Below are 18,808 nucleotides of genomic sequence, written 5' to 3'. Positions count from 1 at the left end.
CTTCCTCATCTTCTACTTCTTTTTTTTTTCATCATCATCATTATCTTTTTCTTCTTTTTTCTTTTATTCATCTTCTTTTTTTGTTTTACCTTCTTAAGTTTTTTCTTATTTTACTCTCTTAACAAGAATAAAAACAAAAAAATCAAACAAAGAAGAAGAAGAAACACATAATGCTGTAAAATTATTTGGAAGAGGATAAATTTACATTCATTTAGCTAAAAAAAAGAAAGAAATAAGAAAAAGAAGAAGAAGAAAAAAATGCAGCATTAGAAAAAATATTTTTCTTTCAAAAATGGTATTTGTACACTAAAATCAGCTACCAATGTATTTGTGTATAAATACATGTGTGCTTAATTTATTTTCAATGTATATTTGTATTCCAGTATACTTTGGTGGCTGATTTTAGTGTACACGTAGCATAACTCATTTCTGTATTTATAGCAAATTTGGGTGTAAAACGAAAATATTTGGGTGTATTTTTATTCTGATAAGTTCTGCATAATTCAGAACTCTTCATCTTCCTCCTCCTCTTCTTTTGCTGTTTCTTCTTCTTCATCTTCTTATTTTATATTCTCATAATTCTTTTTGGGAGGAGAATATCAAACAAAGAAGGAAAAAATATATTTTTAATAATTAAAATTTAATACATAATCGATTAAATCGTGTTATTTTTGTCAAAATTAGGCCAGACAAATTAATTTGACTGAAAAATGATAATTAAATTTTAAATCGATCTAAATTAATATTACTTTTTATAAAAAATGACTACAATACTCCTATTATAGAAAATGATTAAAATATTCTTATCATATATATTAGTTTTGAGAATCCTAAATTCTAACTCTTTTCTTCTCTGTGGTAATAGAGTTAAAATTTAAAATTTTTAAAATTTATATATATATATATATATATAGTTTTGGCTAAACTGATTTATCCGGTCTAATTTTAATAAAAATAATAAAGATTAATAAAAATAACAAAGATTAATTGATTATATATGTTAAATTTTAATTTTTAAAAAATATTTAAAAAAAACATTTTTGACATTTTTATTTATTATTATTATTATTATTATTATTATTATTATTATTATTATTATTATTATTATTCCTCGATTTCTCCCACGATCACCGGCTAGTACGGTTTCCATTTATTTATCTTCTTCTCTTTCTTCTCCTCTCATTCCAAAACGGTCAACCACGCCGGAGAATCGAGCTCGGCCACCGCTCTCCGATGAAGGATTCATAGGAACGATGGCGGAGCAGAGCAGCGCCGCCATGAACGACCGCGAACCAGAGCTCAAACAGAACGAACACCAAAACAGCAACAGCAACAACAAAATCGAAACCAACAACGCCGACGGCGGCAACAAGAAGAAGAGCAGCTCAGATCCAGACTTGTTCTGCTGCTTGTTGCAACCCGCAACCGCCGAAGGCGATCCCGAATACATCGGCATCCGCCGCCTCCTCCTTCACCGGAAGGCCGAGGCCGGACTTCTCAGCCGCAGAGTACGTTCCATTTTGAAAATTTGCGCTTCATCGATTCATAGTTTCAAATTTATCGCACAAATCTGAAAAATCACATTGTTACAGTGTTCGCTGCTTCTAAATTCTCTATGCGATTTCTTTGTTAATCTCATTCTATTCTGTTTTTCCATTTGGTTTCTTTGGAACTTCATGTTTGCTCAGATCAATCGTGCTAGATTTGAATTTTGGTTTAAAATCATATATATATGATTTTTCCTCTTGGAGTTGGTGCTGTTACTTTTGGAGTTTTGGAATGATTTTGCAGTTCGGTCATTGATTCGCGTGTTGTTACAGTGCTCTGTAAGCAATAGATTTGAGAGAAAATTGTAAAGCAAGGTAGAAGTACCGTGAAAAGTATGATAGAATCTGGTCATGTGTGGAAACTACCTTTTCGATGACTAAAGATAGAGGAAAAAGAAAACAACCTATTGGTGGAAAAAAAAAGAAAAAAAAGAGAGGAATAAAAAATGATTTACATATGATTCACAATAGGATGAATGTCACCTAATCGATTACAATTTGGTTGCTTTTCCACGAATTTTCTACTCAGTTTTGTTTGTAGGCTGTCTTTTATGCTCTTCTCAATTGTGTTGTTTTGGATGAAGTTCAGCACATTTTTGACGTTGGAATATTTGTGTTGAAGGATTGGAGATGCAATGGAAAAACTTATGTGGCATACAGGAATTATATATCTAGGCCCAAGAACTGGGAAAGTTCACGTGTCCCAAGTCTGCAGAGTACTCCAGGAAACAGGTTTTGGAATTTTTTACTTGAAGTTATGAGCATAGATGTTTGATGTTGAACTCCATGATTTTCAACTCATCAAAAGGGTGACAAAATTTGAAGACCTAAAGATAGGCATGGTTGTAAATGGAGTTTCAGTTCAAATGATCCGGATATATAGTTAGATACATTAATATCTCTCAGACATTATTCATATGTATTAAAATATCTCAGACTTTTTGGCTGAAAGAACCGGGAGCTCTTTTAATCTGGTGTATTTTTCTTCACCAATCCTTTTCTATTATTTTCTAGGTTAAAAATGATATCACATCTTATAATAAAATGTTGTTATAAGACCTTTCTCTTTCCCAATTCAATTGCCATCCTTCTGTTTTGATATTCATATGTACTTCTTTGTGGTTAATTCTTTACTTTTAGTCAAATATGACCAAATATTTTGCCAATGCAGCTTTCTCATATATTGTGCTAGCTTAAATTTGTTTCGGTACAATTCTGACATCAGGATAATTTACTGGTTGATGCATCAGTGGTCGATGGATGTCATCTCCAAATCCCTTCTCCCGCTGGTCTGAGGCAGACAGCTGGACTTCTAGTCGGGTATGTTTAGTTCCCTATAGATGTTGTGATAAACTTGCATTGAGTGTGCTGTCATTGAAGAAAGATTGTAGTTGCGAAGCACCCCTGAGGATGTAGGATACCTAGGTTTATTTTGTTATTTGTTCTTTTAGAAAGGGAATGTCAGAAGAAATCCTTAAGCAATTGAATTAGGTATATTAGGAAAAATTACTAGATAAGTTCTTGGTCTGGACCGTAAGGCTCTGTTTACTGAAACTTCTCAGGATGCATGCTTGTTTATCTAACTATCCTAGACTTCACAATAATTGGAGCTTCTCAAAGGTCTTATATTCTTTTCCTTTTATATATTCTTTTAAAATATCTTTTTTTAAAGGGAAAAAAAAAGAATCTAATATTTAGTTTGCTGTATCTTTAAGCAGCTTTTTTGTTTGGAAGAATCCTTTCCGTTTTAATTCTTAAAAGGCTATAGTATATAGCTTCAAACTTTCAAAATGTTCAACCAAACATGCTAGCGAAAGGATGAAAAGTAAATATTAAACTCACACAAATGATTTTATATCTAATATGTGCTAGTTTGGATTGGCTTTTTTGAGTGAAAAAAATACTTTTCTTAAAAAATAAAGTACTTTTATTCAATTTAAAACGTATTTGGATACGTCTTTTAGAAAAAGTACTTTTATTTAAAAAAGCAAATTATTTGCTTTTTCTAAAAGCTAACAATACTTTGCTTTTAAAAAAAGCAAAAGCAAAAGACGTTTTTCATACTTGAAAACTCTTTTTAAAAAGCCTATCCAAATGTAAAATAATTTTGTCTGTTAAAAAAGATCTTTTTTAAAAAGATGAAAAAAATAAGTACTTTTTTCAAATGCCAATACAAACTGACCCTCCTCTCATGCAAGAGTCCTCTGGATTTGAAGGATAGATAATATTTTGATCTATCCTATCTTGCATGGGAATATAACTTTTCATTAGAAGAATGAGGTTACAGAGATCCAATTGTGCCCCACTGAATTGGCGGGACTGATATCATATTGTGAACCATCTTTTCCACAAATTCTAATAATTAAGTGAAAGCACATGAATAGATTTTGTATGTAACATTAGCAAGTTCAATGCTTCTCTAGCCGAAATTACAATGGGCAAAAGTTGAAGTATCTCCCAACCGTCTTTTCTAGATTTTGGAAAACCTTACCGGACCTTGTGTTTCAGGTTTCAAATTATTAAAGGAAACTATGGTAATGCAATAGGATAGCGACATGTATATTAGATAGTTACAGTTAATGAATGTAAAAGAAACGTGGTTTTGCTTGAAACATGCAGTGTTCAGTTTTTTAAATTGGAGGAGGTTCGTTAAATTTTTCTATAAAACTTCAAATGGTGGTTTAATTTTCTTGATCTTTAACCTTTTGACATGTCATGACCAAATCATGTGTTCGTTTAATTCTAGGATGTGCAAACTCCAAATCCAGCATCCAATAATAGAGCAAGTTTTGGTTCAAGTGTAAGTGATTCTGATCGTCCACGGCATCGGGGGGTTGAGCCTGGCTATTCTTTTATTGGCATGCATTGCATCTTTGATCAGTGCAAAGCTGCTGGTAATATCTAGAGCTCTTGGTTTTCTTTCCATTATGCCACTGATTTATATCTAGTCCACTTGGTTTGGAAGGAATAATGCCTAAATCCTTTATGTGTAGTTACTGTGATAAAGTTTGGACACATGAGTTCTGATCTACTAGCTTATGGAGCATCAGATGGAACCTTGACTGTTTGCAGTGTTTCTGAGACACCTACGGTCATCAAACAGTTAAATGGGCACTCCAAAGATGTTACAGGTTGGATAGACTGGTATTTTTTTTTCAGTCTTTTATTTCATCTTGTATCACATGTATTATTATAAGTTCACTAAGGCAATATCATCAATGTATTATTTTTAATGTGGATTATGCTTGAAAAAATTGTGTTTTGCATATTTCGTATTGTAGAGGAAAGTTGTGACATTTCAGGAAAAATAGCTTTGCTATTGGTTAACCATTTTTCAACATGTGATTCAGCCAAAGTTTTATTACTTAGACGACAAGATCTAATATGCTATTATTGATTGCCTTGCCTTTTTTCTCTCCCTCTGTTTTCTATATTATAGAGGAGTTTTCATCCTCTTTAAGATCTGTAACTAAATTTATTTTCTATCAACTATGATTTTACAAAGAAAGAATTTTGACAAATATAAACCTGTGATTAATCATCAACTAGTTCACCTATAGACTATGATAGGCTATCCTACAATTTTAGGCCAAGTTCATACCTTAATGGTTACTTTGCTTTTATAATAGAGTTTGCTGCAATTTATATATATTAAGGATAAAAAAATACTATGTGCACACCAAAAACCAGCCACCAAATTAGTCACCATATATTTGTGTATAAATACATGTGTTGTTTAACTCATTTTCAATGTATAGTTTTATTTCAACATGTATTTTATATGGGTGGCTGATTTTGTAATTGATTTTTGATGTACATGTAGCATGATTATTAGAAGGTCAATGCCAAATAATTGTTATTTTTCACTGTTATGTTTACCTTATTTTAGTTTGTTCCTTTACAATCAATGCTTTCTCTTTTTGATGGTTTATTTACAGATTTTGATTTTACATCAAACAACCAGTATGTTGCGTCATCTTCATTGGATAAAACTGTGAGAGTATGGGAGATAGGAAAAGGCATTTGCATACGGGTGATATATGGAGTTTCTTCGCAATTATGCATCCGTTTTCACCCTGTGAGTACAAGATATTGCATATATATGAGTGTATCTTAACCTTGTTTCCGAGTTGATAGCTTGATAGCATTGCTATCTTTGATATTGATAGCTGGATAGCAAAATACTTATCCTAGATTTTAAAATGTTCGAATTCCTTAAGTTTTTCTTGGATTTTATAATTAGGTAAAAAACTAAGGGTGTGTTTGCGAGTTGCAAGAGAAAGGAAAGGGGGAAGTGATTAATATTTTTAAGCCCTTTTTTGTTTCACAAATATAAAATATGTAATGAATAGGGATTTGGAGGGCTTATTATATATGTTTACAATTTTATCCGTTATTAAATATTAGAAATAATAAAAGTAAATGGTAATAAATTCTAAAATAATAATATATTAAGGATAAAAAGGTAAATTAAATTTAATACCTCCAAAACCCTTGACCTCCAAAAACAAAACCCATGAACGAGATTTAACCTTCCAAAGCCTTTTCCTCCTCTCCAAAACCAAATTCATGATCACACCCACCCCAAGGGTCCACAGATATTATTCTATTTTATTTCTATCTTACTTTTAGATCGATTTTTTTTTATCTTTATAAGTTTCAGTTTTTTTAGCTGTTCCATTGAACATTGAATGAAAATTAATGTACTTTTCATTGTAAACGAAATATTATCTAACACCAAAGAAATCCTAAAATTCTATGCCAAGTATCTATGACTTTGTATGTGTTGTATTAGATCCTCAGTCTCTTCTGTCTTCCTTCTCCTCGTACCCTATACTAATGAAAGAGGTGATAAAATTGACTTGTAGACTAAAGACTAGATATTTCATGGGTGGTTTTGAATCCCTCACAGTTTGAGGAAGTCAAGCCCTTAAGCTTTGATTTACTTATGTCTGTGTGTTTCTTTTTTTTCTTTTTCTTTTGTTTTTCCCTTTTCCTGGTAGTTGCATAGATTGACTTTTAAAATTTTTATTTTGAAGAGAATGATAAGGCAATAGCCAGTTTGTTTCATTGAGTTTGGTAAAGAATTGGGACTACCTCCTAATATATGTTGGGTTATTTGTAAGTTTCTTTTTCTTGTTTTGTCGAAAAGTAGTTGCTGTTGGGGGGTTGGTGGCGTGAGTAGGATTTATTTATTTTTTCTTAAACTTTGTCCTCCATGACATCCATCGACCACAATGATATTTCCCTATGATCAATAGTGTCTACACTGTCTTTGACCATCACCAACGCTTCTCAACCTGGTTTGATAAAGTCTAAACCGGTTCAAAACCAATTCCATGAGTTTCAATCTGATTCTGAACCTGTTCAAATGTTTTTCAACTAGTCTGGTTAAAAATCTAAATCATATTAAATCAGATTGTTTCTTACAGTAACTCAAACCATGGTCACTCCTAGTGAATTTCAAAATATTTCAATTGGTTAATCTTAAAAACGATATGTTCTCAGCAACTTTCTGTATTTAATATGCTTGCATAATTTTTATTTTTATATGGGTAATAAATTTATTCTTTCCATATATCTTTGGTTGTGATGGAAGTCTGTTTCTCTCTATATGGTGCAGGTAAATAACAACTTCCTTTCAGTTGGCAATTCACACAGGGAAATCAATGTAAATATGCTGCCTGTTTCTCTTTTTACTCTTTCAAAACAAAAAGGAAGCATCATATATGACAGATCCTTTTCTGAAATGTCATGAATTGCATCATGTTCTTTCTTCACATAGTATAGTGAAGAATTTATAGTTTGGATCCAAGGTTATTCGTGGAAAGATTTGGAGAGACTGGGGTGGAATGGGGAGTAATGGCATAAGATAGAAAGGGAACAGAAATGAGTTACCCGATTTGTGTTTGGATAATTTGAGTTAAGCAATTGGAAGGGTAATGTGGCTTACAAATTGTCATATTGTTAAATTTCAGTATAGCCTATGTAAATGTTTTTGGTATAATCCTCATTATTATGAGGGAGAACCCATTCATAGTGTAAATGACTCTCAGCAGATCCCAATCACTCCAAAACTCCCAAATACAACTATGCTTTGTTCTATCAACAATGTCAATACCCTGCCATATAAGTCCCAGATAAGTAGAATTATTCCCTTTGTCACTTCCCCATGTAAGTGAGAAGAAATAATCTTTTCTTTTTTTCTTTTTTGTGGAATTGGAAAAGAAGCAAGGAGAGTCATTTATTCTCATGAACATGTAAATTCATGATACGGTCAATATTCTTGCCATCAGCTACTCGTGACTTGTGGATACTCTATTACCTTGAATAATTTCTCCTCTAAAATTCTGTGCTACTATATATTTTCACTTACCATATGTTAACTGTCATCGTAACTTAATTGTTTCAATTCACTTTTCTTAAACTTTATATTTTGTACTAGGTGTTCAATTTTAGCACTGGAAGGATAATTAATACATCAGTATTTGACAGTGAAGTTACCGCAATGGACATTAATCATACAGGAAACCTCATATTTTGTGGGGATGCACAGGTGTGCCTCTAATATACATGCATATGTATATCCTTCTTCAGTTTTATCTGATTTTCTTTACTTACTGGATTGTGTATGCAGGGATGTATATACTCAGTAAATATGAACTCCCACACAGGTGTGTTATCCCGCGCTCATCGTTACCGAAGTAGCAGCAGACACAAATCTCCTGTAACAACAGTGCAGTATCGGAGTTTTTCTTTACTGGCTGGAGGACCCGTATTGTTGACCTGTACTCAGGACGGAAACCTGTCTTTCTTCAGGTTTATAAAGAACTGCCGTTAATCCTCAGTGCATTTCCTTGTTTTTTAGTGAAACTCTTATTCTTTGTTTATTTATTTTTCTTTGGATCACTGAAGTTGTTATGTTGTAGTGTGGCTTTGGAGACACAAGGTTATTTAACTATACGATGCTCACTCAAGTTAGCCCCACGTACACACAAAATTCAAGCTTCTTTCTGCCCCCTTCTTTCCTTAGAAAAAGGAGAGTTCATAGGTATATCATTGTCACTGCTTTCTCTTTTTCTCCACGACCTCTTTGCATAGTTTAAATTTAAATTATGTTGCTCTTGTAAATTTGACCCAAAATCTGGCTTTGTTGGCACTTGCACCCATATCTCAATAATTAAGCTTTGTTGACACTGCTATAAAATATATAATGCTCTATTGAGACTTGATAGTTGATAGGCCTTAGAGACCAATTTTCTGCGAGCATGTTAGGGCCTAGTTGGTTTTTCTTTTTCACTTTTGATATTTTCTTTTAACAAAATTTTGAAAACGAAAGATACTAAAATGAAAACAAAAACCAAAAGGCCATAAGTTTTCCCGAGTGTCTTGTATTACATAGCAGTATTTAAGTTACTATCTTTTTAATATTATCCTGTTGTCATGTGAAGTTGCTGGAAGTGAAGACTCAAATGTCTACTTCTATGATTTAACGCGGCCAAAGCATACTTGTGTAAACAAGCTGCAGGTTAGTTTTCTATTTTAGTGGACTCTTCAACGTGATGAAAAATCAAGAAGCTCAATATAACTTGGAATTTATATTATATAGGGTCATCGGTTTCCTGTCCTCGGAATTGCTTGGAACCATGGAGAAAACTTTTTGGCTACATCTGATTTTTATGGCATAGTAATTGTTTGGAAGAGAGCAAAAACGCATGAAAACAATACATAGCAATAGAAGTTCAAAGAATATAGTTGAAGGCTTGTGAAGTTAGTTTTCTATACCTTGCTTTGCGTCTTCTTTTTTTTTTTTTTTTTCAATCCTTGGTATCTCGTGTTATTTACTCATTATTATTATTTTTAAAATTTTTGTATCAATGAAATTAACCAACTGATAGTACGTAGCTTATCAAGAAAAAGCATATCCCGAAAGTGTATTCCTTCTTTTTCTTTTTTTAGGAAGATAATGTATTAGTGAAACAAGATTTGGGATTTTGTATTGTAAACATTGCATCGACGTTGTGCCCCATGTAATTTAGACAATTTAAAGAATAAGATATTTGGAGCTAGAGATAAAGATGCAAATGTGAGTTATGATGAATTAATGTGATTAATACTATATACGAAAGTGGTGGTTAAGTAATTTGTAATGATATCAATTCGTTTTTGTAAATTCTTTGAGTAGCTTCTCTTGATATCATCTTATTATTAACAAAAATATTATTTGTATTTGTGTATAAATATATGTGTGGTTTAATTTATTTTAAATATATGTTTATATTTTAACATATATTTTATATTGATAGCTGATTTTGGTGTATACGTATAGGTAAAATGGAATGAGTTTTTGTTAAATGTTTTTGGTTTTTAAGCTGGATTAAAATTTAAAACTTTTATCTGGAGAAAAAATGTTACTCATCCTTTTAATTTCGGCCTTTATTTAGTCTTTTAATCTAATAATATTATTTAATTAATTTCATAATAGAGTTACTTTTTTAATTTTTAGGTAAACACTTTATTAAATAGATTTAATTTAACTCTTGTTAATTAAAAATTTCTCTAACCTTTTTTTAAAGTAAAGCAGTTAATTTTTTTTTCTCTTTCATTTTCTCTCTCTCAATGTACGTGTGCTTCATTCCTGAAAAAGAAAAGAAAATAATCAAAATATTAAGAACTCAATAAGTGGTGGCCATAAATTAATATATTCAAATTGATAAAACAAAAAGCTTAACAATATCTATTTTATTTACAGATATATTTTATTTACAGATATAGGTAATGAGTTCAGTTACACATTCAAGTGTTTTTGGTAATTAAATCTAATTAAATTGGTCAAAACTCAACAAAAACTATTTTCATTACACTAGCGTGTACACACGCGCGTTTTAATAACGTAACACATACCTTCCTTGCGCTCTTCCTTCTTTTTTTGCATTCTTCCTTCTTCTTTTTCGCGTTCCTTTTTCTTCTTCGTGTGTTTTCTCTCAATTGTCATTCTTTTATTGCTGCGTGTTTTCTTTTCCTCCTTTTAATTGAGATTCATTTGGATCCAAAAATGAATTCAATGTGTTTTTGTTGATGATGGAGTCTTTTTGATGGCTTGTTCAAAATTGAAATAATTTCGGTTCATTTGTGAATTAATTGAGATTCACTTGATGCTGCCGATAAATATTGACCAAATTTTTTATTCCTTAGTAATTTCGATTCATTTCTTAGTTTAATTGAGATTTATTTGGATCTAGAAATAAATTGTATATGTTTTTGTTGATGATTGAGTCTTTTTGACTGCTTGTTCAAAATTGAACTAATTTCGGTTCATTTATATGTTAATTGAGGTTTAGATGATACTGCTGATAAGTATTGACCAAATTTTTTATTTCTTAAGTAATTTCGGTTCATTTCTTAGTTTATTTGAGATTTATTTGTATTTAGAAATAAATGTATTTTTGTCGATGCTTGAGTCTTTTTGACTGCTTGTTCAAAACTGAATTAATTGAATGAAATGGAGTGGAATCTAATGCAATTGAATAAAGTGATAATGATTAATTTCATTTTTCTTTACTAAAAAATTTGGTCAATACTTATCAGCAGTATTAAGTGAATCTCAATTAGCACCAACCGAAATTAGTTCAGATTTGAACAAACAGTCAAAAAGACTCAATCATTAGTAAAAACACATTGAATTCATTTTTGGATCCAAATGATCTTCAATTAAACTAAGAAATGAACCGAAATTACTTAGAGAATAAAAAATTTGGTCAATACTTATCAGCAGTATCAAATGAACCTTAATTCACACACAAATGAACTGAAATAAACTAAAATTTGAACCGAAATTATTTAATGATGGCATAGAAAAAATCAAAACCAATAAAAATGTTTGCAAAATATTGGTGTTATGGGTGATGACGATAATGAAAGAGAAAGATAACGAAAAAAAAGGAAGAAGAAGACGCAATATCGAAAAAGTGTGCACAAATTTAAAAGAAGAAGAAAAAAATTTGTCGTTTATGTTAAAAATGAGAAGTTGTTTATGTTTAAAAATCAGTTACATAGTGTATAAATATAAAACAAGTTATAACAACTTAGTTAGATTTTGTTAATAAAATTACTTAAATATAATAATATATCAAACTTGAAACTACATAGTTGAGTTAATACTCAAATTGGCCCCTGAAATTTGACCCCCGACTCAATTTAGCCCTTTTGGTTTCAATTGACTCAAATTGTACCCTGAAATTTTGACCCGCGCCTCAAATTGGCTCTTCTGGCGTTTTCCGTCACCGGAAAGCTGAGCTGTCAATTTTCGTTGACACCTGGCACCCTTGCAGTTAGATGACATGGCAAAATGTTTGAAGGCATCAATTTAACCCCTAAAAATTTTAAATAAAACCTAGAAGTCCCAATTTCTCCAAATCGCAAGAGTGTCTCGAAGAGTTGAGAAGAATGTTGGGAAGCAGCAGCCAAGGCTCAGGTAGCTCTAGTAGAGCTCGTTCGCATGGTGGGTGGGTGAAGAATGCACACCGTGACAGAGGTGACAGAGGTGACAGAGGTGGAAAGGTTCCGCATTGGTGCGGTTGTGGGTTGCGTCCTATTCTTCGATGGTCTGGGACAGATTCCAATCCAAAAAGATCATTCTATGGATGTTCTAACTATAATGTAAGTTAGTTAAATTGTTGCAAGCTGATTGTGTGTCTTATTTCTCAAATGCTTGTTGGTTTTGTAGTTGTTCTTCCTCTCAATTTTTTTTTCTTTTGGATTTTTGGTGTTGTAGACTACTGGTAAGAGATGGTGTGGCTTTTTTAAATGGGCAGATGTTGAAGAAGAAGAAGGCATAGTTGGCAGAAATGAAAGTTCAGTTAGTGAAGACCATTGGAAAATATCTCTGGGATGGAAAATTAGTGCAGTTGAAGCTGAAATTAGAATATTAAAAATGTGGAATATTATGTTGTCTGTGTTTGTTATTATTTTTGGAATTGTGATTGTAGCTTATGGATTAGGTGGGATGAAATATATGTAACTATGATGTCAGTTATGTGAATGAAGCATTGTTATGTATTTAATGACAAAATAGAAATGGAATTTTATGTTCTCTTGGTAATGATATATCTTGTAAAAATTCTTTAAAAGTGAGATTATACAAAAGATGAGGTATAACTTATGACCAAATAAGTATCAGAAGAGCATAGTTTGTTCAAATTGGTCAAATTGTTTTGAATCTGTATATGAAGACAAATCAAGAGCTAGCTCTGATAATGATATATGTAGTATGCACTTCCATTAGTTACAAAAGAAAATCTAATAGAACCTTTTGTGGTTCTTGCACTTGACAGGGGATCCAGAAATAAGTAATTCATTAAGCAATTCAAAGTCATTAATCATTGTCAATATCACAGCATTAGCAATAGCAGTATCTGTATCATACTTCAAATACCTTAAATAACATAGTTTCAAATATCCTAAACCAAAACAGATTACTCTACATAACATAGTAATAAAATATCAAATGAGCATAGTTTGATCAAATGCTCTTTACAAAATATGTTCTACACAACTTCCAGTCAACATTGCAAATCGTTTTCTATTTTGTTGTTGGTGGTTTGAAGCCCGGGGTGGGGACGAATGTCATAAACTCTGCCAAGCGTGCAGCTGTCCCAGAACTTGCTCCTTGCATTGGGTCCACATTGAAAATTTTTTTCCTCTTCGATTGCAGCTTGTCAGGCCTTGTGACCTGTTGTGGAGGTGGAGGTGGGTCTGATGGAGGGACCTGTTAAAATTGTTAACAGAATTAGTGACCAATACAGCCCAATAAAAACCAGTCAATATATTATTAAAATAGTATCAATCAATTGGATCTACCCAACATTTACTCATGTATTATAAACCAATACAAACCAGTTAACAGTTAATCAAATATTAGAAACCAATCACTACCTGTTCTTGATTTTCTGGTTGTGAGTAAGTGGGTTGGGTGAGATCAATCTCTGAAGCATTTGCATCATCAACACCTTCCCTTGGTGCTAATGGAGCATTTTCATTAATCTCAGCAGCTTGAGTGTTACTAGTAGCAGCATTTGCTGAATCTCTAGTCTCTCCAGCCTTAGAACCTTTTTCTTTTGCAACTACAGCCGCTGCTGCACTAACAAGGGCACTAGCAAGGTCATCAGCTTTCCTATGAGAGCAACTTCTCTTTGTATGCCCTCTCGTACCACAGTAAGTACATGTGAATTCTTTGTATTTCCTCTTCAACTTGGTTTCAGTTTTTGACTTCTTAACACTAGATGGCTCTTCATCACCATCCTTCCGTCTTTTTTGGATTATCGGCCCTGGCTTTCGCTTCATTTTAGGTGGATGAGGCCTATTTTGTTCACTTCTCTCCCAAAGATCTTGTCCTGGTATTGGATTGAGAGAGTGCTTGTAAGTATCTCTATAGGCTTCCATGGTCAGCCAATGATGACAAAAATCCTCAGAATTTCGATTTATCTTGGAGATGGCTGCACATGCATGGACACATGGCATGCCTACGAAGACAGATGTGGTGAAACATTATCCAACAATCTATTTAAATAGAGACCAATCACCAGAGACAAATAAAATAGTAAAATAAATAACAACACTTAAATGAATACAAAGCAGTCACTATTTAATCTAAACTATGTTTAATAAAATGATACAAACATATAGAAATAAGAAATTATTGTAGACCTCAGTACCTGTTATTTGCCAAAACCTACAGGTGCATATGCTCTTTCCCAAGTCAACAGCCATGTTGGTAGGCCAATCGTGGATCTCAAATCTTTGATACTCTTCATCTCCACTCCAAATCGGTGTCCATTTTTGAGATTCTTTTCGGATTTTCTGCAATCTACTATGTTGGATTGGTGGGAGCTTACCAACATGGTGGGATAACTTAACCTTGTTTTTTGCAATGGACCGCATCGCAAACATCCGAACCTTCTCTAACAAGGTGATTATTGGCTTAGCTCTGTATATCTAATACGTCCTCATCCAGCCCAGTCAACTCATCAGTGTGATCATTGTCATAAACCAAACTGCCATTTGGTTTGGTGACAAAACTGCCTCCATGATGATACACAATCGTTATACCTTCATCCATCTATAAATAAGATTCAGGAGACACAATGGTTAAAAACAACACTAAATTCAATAAATTGAAAATAATAAAAAAAGATTATAGACAATTCAGTTGGGGCTTAGTTCTAATATGTTAAACAAGTTAATCAATTAAAAGTGTTTTGGCTACCATTAAAAAATATGAATATTTTATTAAAGACAGATATCTGGTTTAATTTCAATTTGTCTCGTACAATACTTAATCATTAAACATGAAAGAATAAAACAAGTAAAATCAACAATATTTAGATACAATTACAACTTTGCTGTTCAAAATGCATTAAACCCCGAACTTGGCCAAGTAATCACACGCGTTAAGAATTTCCATTACACATCATAGGCTCATCATTGAAACTATCTCATCTCCATTGTAATGGAGCAGTTACAAAACCAGGCACACCATAAAATTCATCCATAATTTGGAAAACACTAAAGTTCTGCATTTTCACTTTAATTTAGAGTTAAAAAACAATCTGTTCGGTAGGTCGGGTACCGGACGGTTCGGGTTAGGACCCTGAAGTCAACGCTTGGGATGGTGGAGAGGCTCGTCTGGCCGTGGTTTCCTGGTCCCGGGTGTGCGAGGTCCCAAGCACTTCGTATGTAGAGGGGGGGGTGCCACCTGCAAAGACACTCCGACGCTCTTGTCAGAATATGTGCAGGCGGAAAGGAGGTGGTGTAAGAATGTGATGTACCTTGGGGGAAGAGCCAGTCTCCCCCTTATATACATGTCAGTAGTGGGCCCCTCCAGCGGTCAGGCCCATACCCTCAAGGGCGCTGTCCCACGGCTGTGTGCAAGCCGTACGGGACGCGTGTCCGGGTCGGGTGGAGGGCGCGTTGTTGGGCTGGCGGGAACTCGGGTCGGGTTAACCCGCGTGAGTTTGGGCCAGGCCATAACAGTGCCCCCGACGCGTCAGCGATGGCCGTGAGGGCCATTGGTGGCGCGTGATGTCTACGTTCGTACGTTGTCGTTGGGTCGGCTGATCGTGGGAGAGACGCGTCTCTTGTGCGCGTGTCTCTTGATCTGCTGTGGCATCTGTTTGCCGTTTCATTCTCCGCGCTGGGCATTTAATGCTCATAATGATTTAAAAAAATCTGTGCGCAAAGACTATCTTGCCCCTGCTTCCTTTTGCGCTTTTGGAGGTGGTTTTTAAACAGTTTTCTCCCTATCCACCTCCCACTCTTACTATTTCCAACTCCTTCTCTCCCTAACATCCAAAGCTTCCAGTGCGAACTCCCTCCTGCTTCAACTTTCAGTCCAAGTTTCCTTCATCGTTCCAGGTAATTTTCTGGTTTCTTTCCTTTGGCATCTGTGTTATGTCCTGTTGTTGTGCGATTGTTGCTTGCGTTTGTTGCATGGCTAGTTTATTTTTGTTGAAAGGTTTTTCAATGTTGGGGTAGGTGAGTTAGGGAAGGGGTACCATTCCAGGATAGGTTTTTTGGGTGGTTTGTGTGGTAGGCGTAGTTTTTAGCCGTGTCTGGTCATGATTGAGTTGAAAAGGCGTAGTTTCTGAGTTTTTTCGGGCTCCCGACCTCATAAACTAACGGAGTGGTACCCCGCTGTAGGTATGCCTCGCGTTGTCTCCCGGTCTTCCGGATCTGGTGCGGCTTACGACCCGTATGCTTGGGTGACTGACGATATAAGGAGCTCACCCAACCAGATGGGTTTGGAGGAATTGACGGAGTTCCGGCAAGCCGGCTACTTGTGTGGGGGGACTGACGAAGAGGCCAACTACGAGGCCATTGTCCCTGCTCCCCATGAGCGTATTTATGAGCTCAATTTTCACTCCCCTCGTGTCCCTGATGGGATCTGGTTTTATAAGTCCATGTTCACGCAAGTTGGCGTTCGGATACCGTTCTCCGAATTTCAAATGGCGCTGCTGAACCGGATATCCGTCCCCCCGTCTCAGCTTCATCCGAATAGCTGGGCTTCGATCCGCTGCTTCGAAATGGTCTGCGAGTACTTGGAGCTGCCGATGTCGGTGGACGTTTTTCTTTTTTATTTCAACCTTACCAACCCCTCCAAACAGGGGAAGGTGAGGAAAGGGTTTCTTTCTTTCCGTGCTGCCCAGGGTAGGAAGATTTTTAGCCTTTTTGAGGACTCCTACCATGGTTTTAAGGATAAGTATTTCAAGGTTCGTCCCGTCAAGGGTCGTCACCCCTTCTGGTTGTCGTTAGAGGGGGAGCGCCTTATCCAGACTTACTGGAGTTTTGGCGCGGGGTCGAATCCTTTCGTCAAAGTGTCGTACAAAAGGTTGTCGGCTGTAGATAAGCAGATAGCTGACGTCCTTCTTGCTATCTTTGAAAAGAATCCCGTGAACCCACATCTTCTTATGGGTGAGCGGGAGGCCGCCAGGAGCTATATTCGTGAGTTGTCTTCTTTGTTTGCCTATGTTTCTTTGTCGTTGTTTTTCTCTTTCCGATCTAACGACTAATCGTGCCTGTTGCTTGTTGCAGTGGAAATGTCTGCCACCGTGACCGGTCTTGAGAATCTGATGAAGACCTTTTTTGAGGCAAGTGATGACGAGAATGCCGAAGAGAAGGACATCGGTAAGTCGGAGGGTCCTTCAGGGGAGAAGGAGAGCCAGACTTCCCCTACCTGGGATACCGAAGCGTCGGGAAAACAGGGCGCAGGGGGTCAGGCTTCCCCTACCCGCGAGGAAGGGCCCGCTGATGGGCATGTGACTCTCACCCCTCATCCGGATAGTGACGTGGAGCTTATCCATACTCCCAAGAAGCGAAAGATGTCTTCCAGCCCGGAAGGGGCCCTTACCATAATGGAGAGGAACTTTGATGCTACCAAATTCATTGACTCCCAACTGATACCCGGGACAGAAGAGCATTTTCATGAGACCGAACTGTCCGGGCAGGCGAGGTGGATGTATCGCACCTTGCTTCGTGGGGCCGTGATAGCTCGGAAGGCCGAATTCGAGTTATCCGGTATGGAGGCGCTCCGGAGGAAGCTTGAGTCCTCTGCTAAGGCGAACAATGACTTTAAGGCTCAAGTTGAACTCCTCCAGGGTCAGCTGTCCGAGATGGGGGGAAAGCTTAGTGCTGCTGAGGAGAAGTCGTCGTTTGTTGCGGAGAGGTTGAAGGCGTCCGATGAGACCGTGGCCCGGCTTCTTGAGCGCGAGATGACATTGGAGGGTCAACTGAACGCCGCTCAGGGTCGGGTTGTCGCCTTGGAAAAGGAGCGGGAGCAGGCCGTCTCGGAGGCGAAGGCCGCTAAAGCAGAGGCCGCTGAGCTTAAGAAGAAGCTTAAGGTGGCCAAGGAGCAAGGGAAGAATGCTATCTTGATGACCGAAGATGCCCTGAAGGCTCAGCTGAGGATCGCTGCTCCTGATTTCGAGACGTCGTCAATTGGCGTTTTCAAGACTATCCAGGACGGAAAAATTGTTGATATGCCGAGGAAGTGAAGTCTTGTAACTTAGGATATTTTGTCGTTTTGTTTGTTTTGAACAATTTACTTGTCCGTTCCATATTTTGACGCTTTATAAGTTATCGTCGTTTGATTGCTGTGATTTGTGCTTGTTTCGTTGTTTTGTCGTGTTGCCGTTATCGTGTTACCGTTTATTCTGAGCGGGCTTATTTCTTGTGCCCGTCTCGCCGTTTTCACATTTGGCAATAGTTCGGACTGATTTGGTCGCGTCGTCGTCGAATTGGTTGAGGCCTATGAGCCGTATGGCTCCCGGGGTGATCAATCCCGAGGTGCCGTTTTAGGTTTTGGTCATGTGAAACAGATGTGAAGTAAGAAAGTTTTAATAAGTAAAAAATTTGAACAAGTGAAAATTACTCGTCAGTTGGGCAAGTATTTGACAAAGTAAGTAAACAAGATGAATTAACATGTAGATAGGGCAAGTATCAACTATCTGGTTAGGCTCCCTGGTCGGCGGGCCGGTGGGTCAGGAGTAGAACCTCTTTAGGTTACCTGCGTTCCATGTTCTGGGTATTTCCTTGCCGTCGAGTTTTTCGAGTTTGTAAGCGCCTTTGCCGAGTACCTCCCTTACCCTGTAGGGACCTTCCCAATTTACCTCCAGCTTACCTTCTCCTGGGGTCGGGACGCCGATGTCGTTGCGTCGCAGGACGAGGTCCCTTTTCTCGAAGTCTCGTTTGAGGGTTTTTGCGTTGTA

General features: G+C 36.0%; 2 protein-coding genes across 2 annotated transcripts in view; both read left to right on the top strand.

The window, feature by feature from the left end:
* The window catches only part of LOC107614158 (uncharacterized), a 36,650-nt gene extending 18,556 nt beyond the window's left edge, over window positions 1-18,094 (top strand). The window contains exons 2-3 of the mRNA XM_088495822.1: window positions 17,136-17,724; window positions 17,767-18,094. Coding sequence (XP_088351948.1) covers window positions 17,136-17,724; window positions 17,767-18,094 — 917 coding nt within the window. The remainder of the gene's footprint in view (window positions 1-17,135; window positions 17,725-17,766) is intronic.
* LOC107613637 (Transducin/WD40 repeat-like superfamily protein) lies at window positions 1,120-9,624 on the top strand. Its single transcript, XM_016315732.3, has 12 exons — window positions 1,120-1,508; window positions 2,170-2,279; window positions 2,798-2,867; window positions 4,294-4,441; window positions 4,541-4,678; window positions 5,486-5,625; window positions 7,171-7,218; window positions 7,993-8,103; window positions 8,185-8,366; window positions 8,477-8,598; window positions 8,999-9,075; window positions 9,157-9,624. Exons 1-12 carry the CDS (start codon window positions 1,254-1,256, stop codon window positions 9,277-9,279), a joined length of 1,524 nt encoding a protein of 507 aa, XP_016171218.3. The 5' UTR covers window positions 1,120-1,253; the 3' UTR covers window positions 9,280-9,624.
* Window positions 18,095-18,808: the final 714 nt, after the last annotated feature.

Source organism: Arachis ipaensis, chromosome B8, assembly GCF_059453495.1.
Source record: "Arachis ipaensis isolate K30076 ecotype BB chromosome B8, ASM5945349v1, whole genome shotgun sequence".
Lineage (NCBI taxonomy): Eukaryota > Viridiplantae > Streptophyta > Magnoliopsida > Fabales > Fabaceae > Arachis > Arachis ipaensis.
Note: the sequence above shows the minus strand (reverse complement) of the source record. Positions and strands in the feature narration are given on the sequence as shown.

Coding starts and splice junctions, on each gene's coding strand:
- LOC107613637 (XM_016315732.3), top strand. CDS start 1,254: ATGGCGGAGCAGAGCAGCGCCGCCATGAACGACCGCGAACCAGAGCTC. Junction 5,626..7,170: donor TATGCATCCGTTTTCACCCT/GTGAGTACAAGA, acceptor TATATGGTGCAG/GTAAATAACAACTTCCTTTC. Junction 8,367..8,476: donor GGAAACCTGTCTTTCTTCAG/GTTTATAAAGAA, acceptor GTTATGTTGTAG/TGTGGCTTTGGAGACACAAG.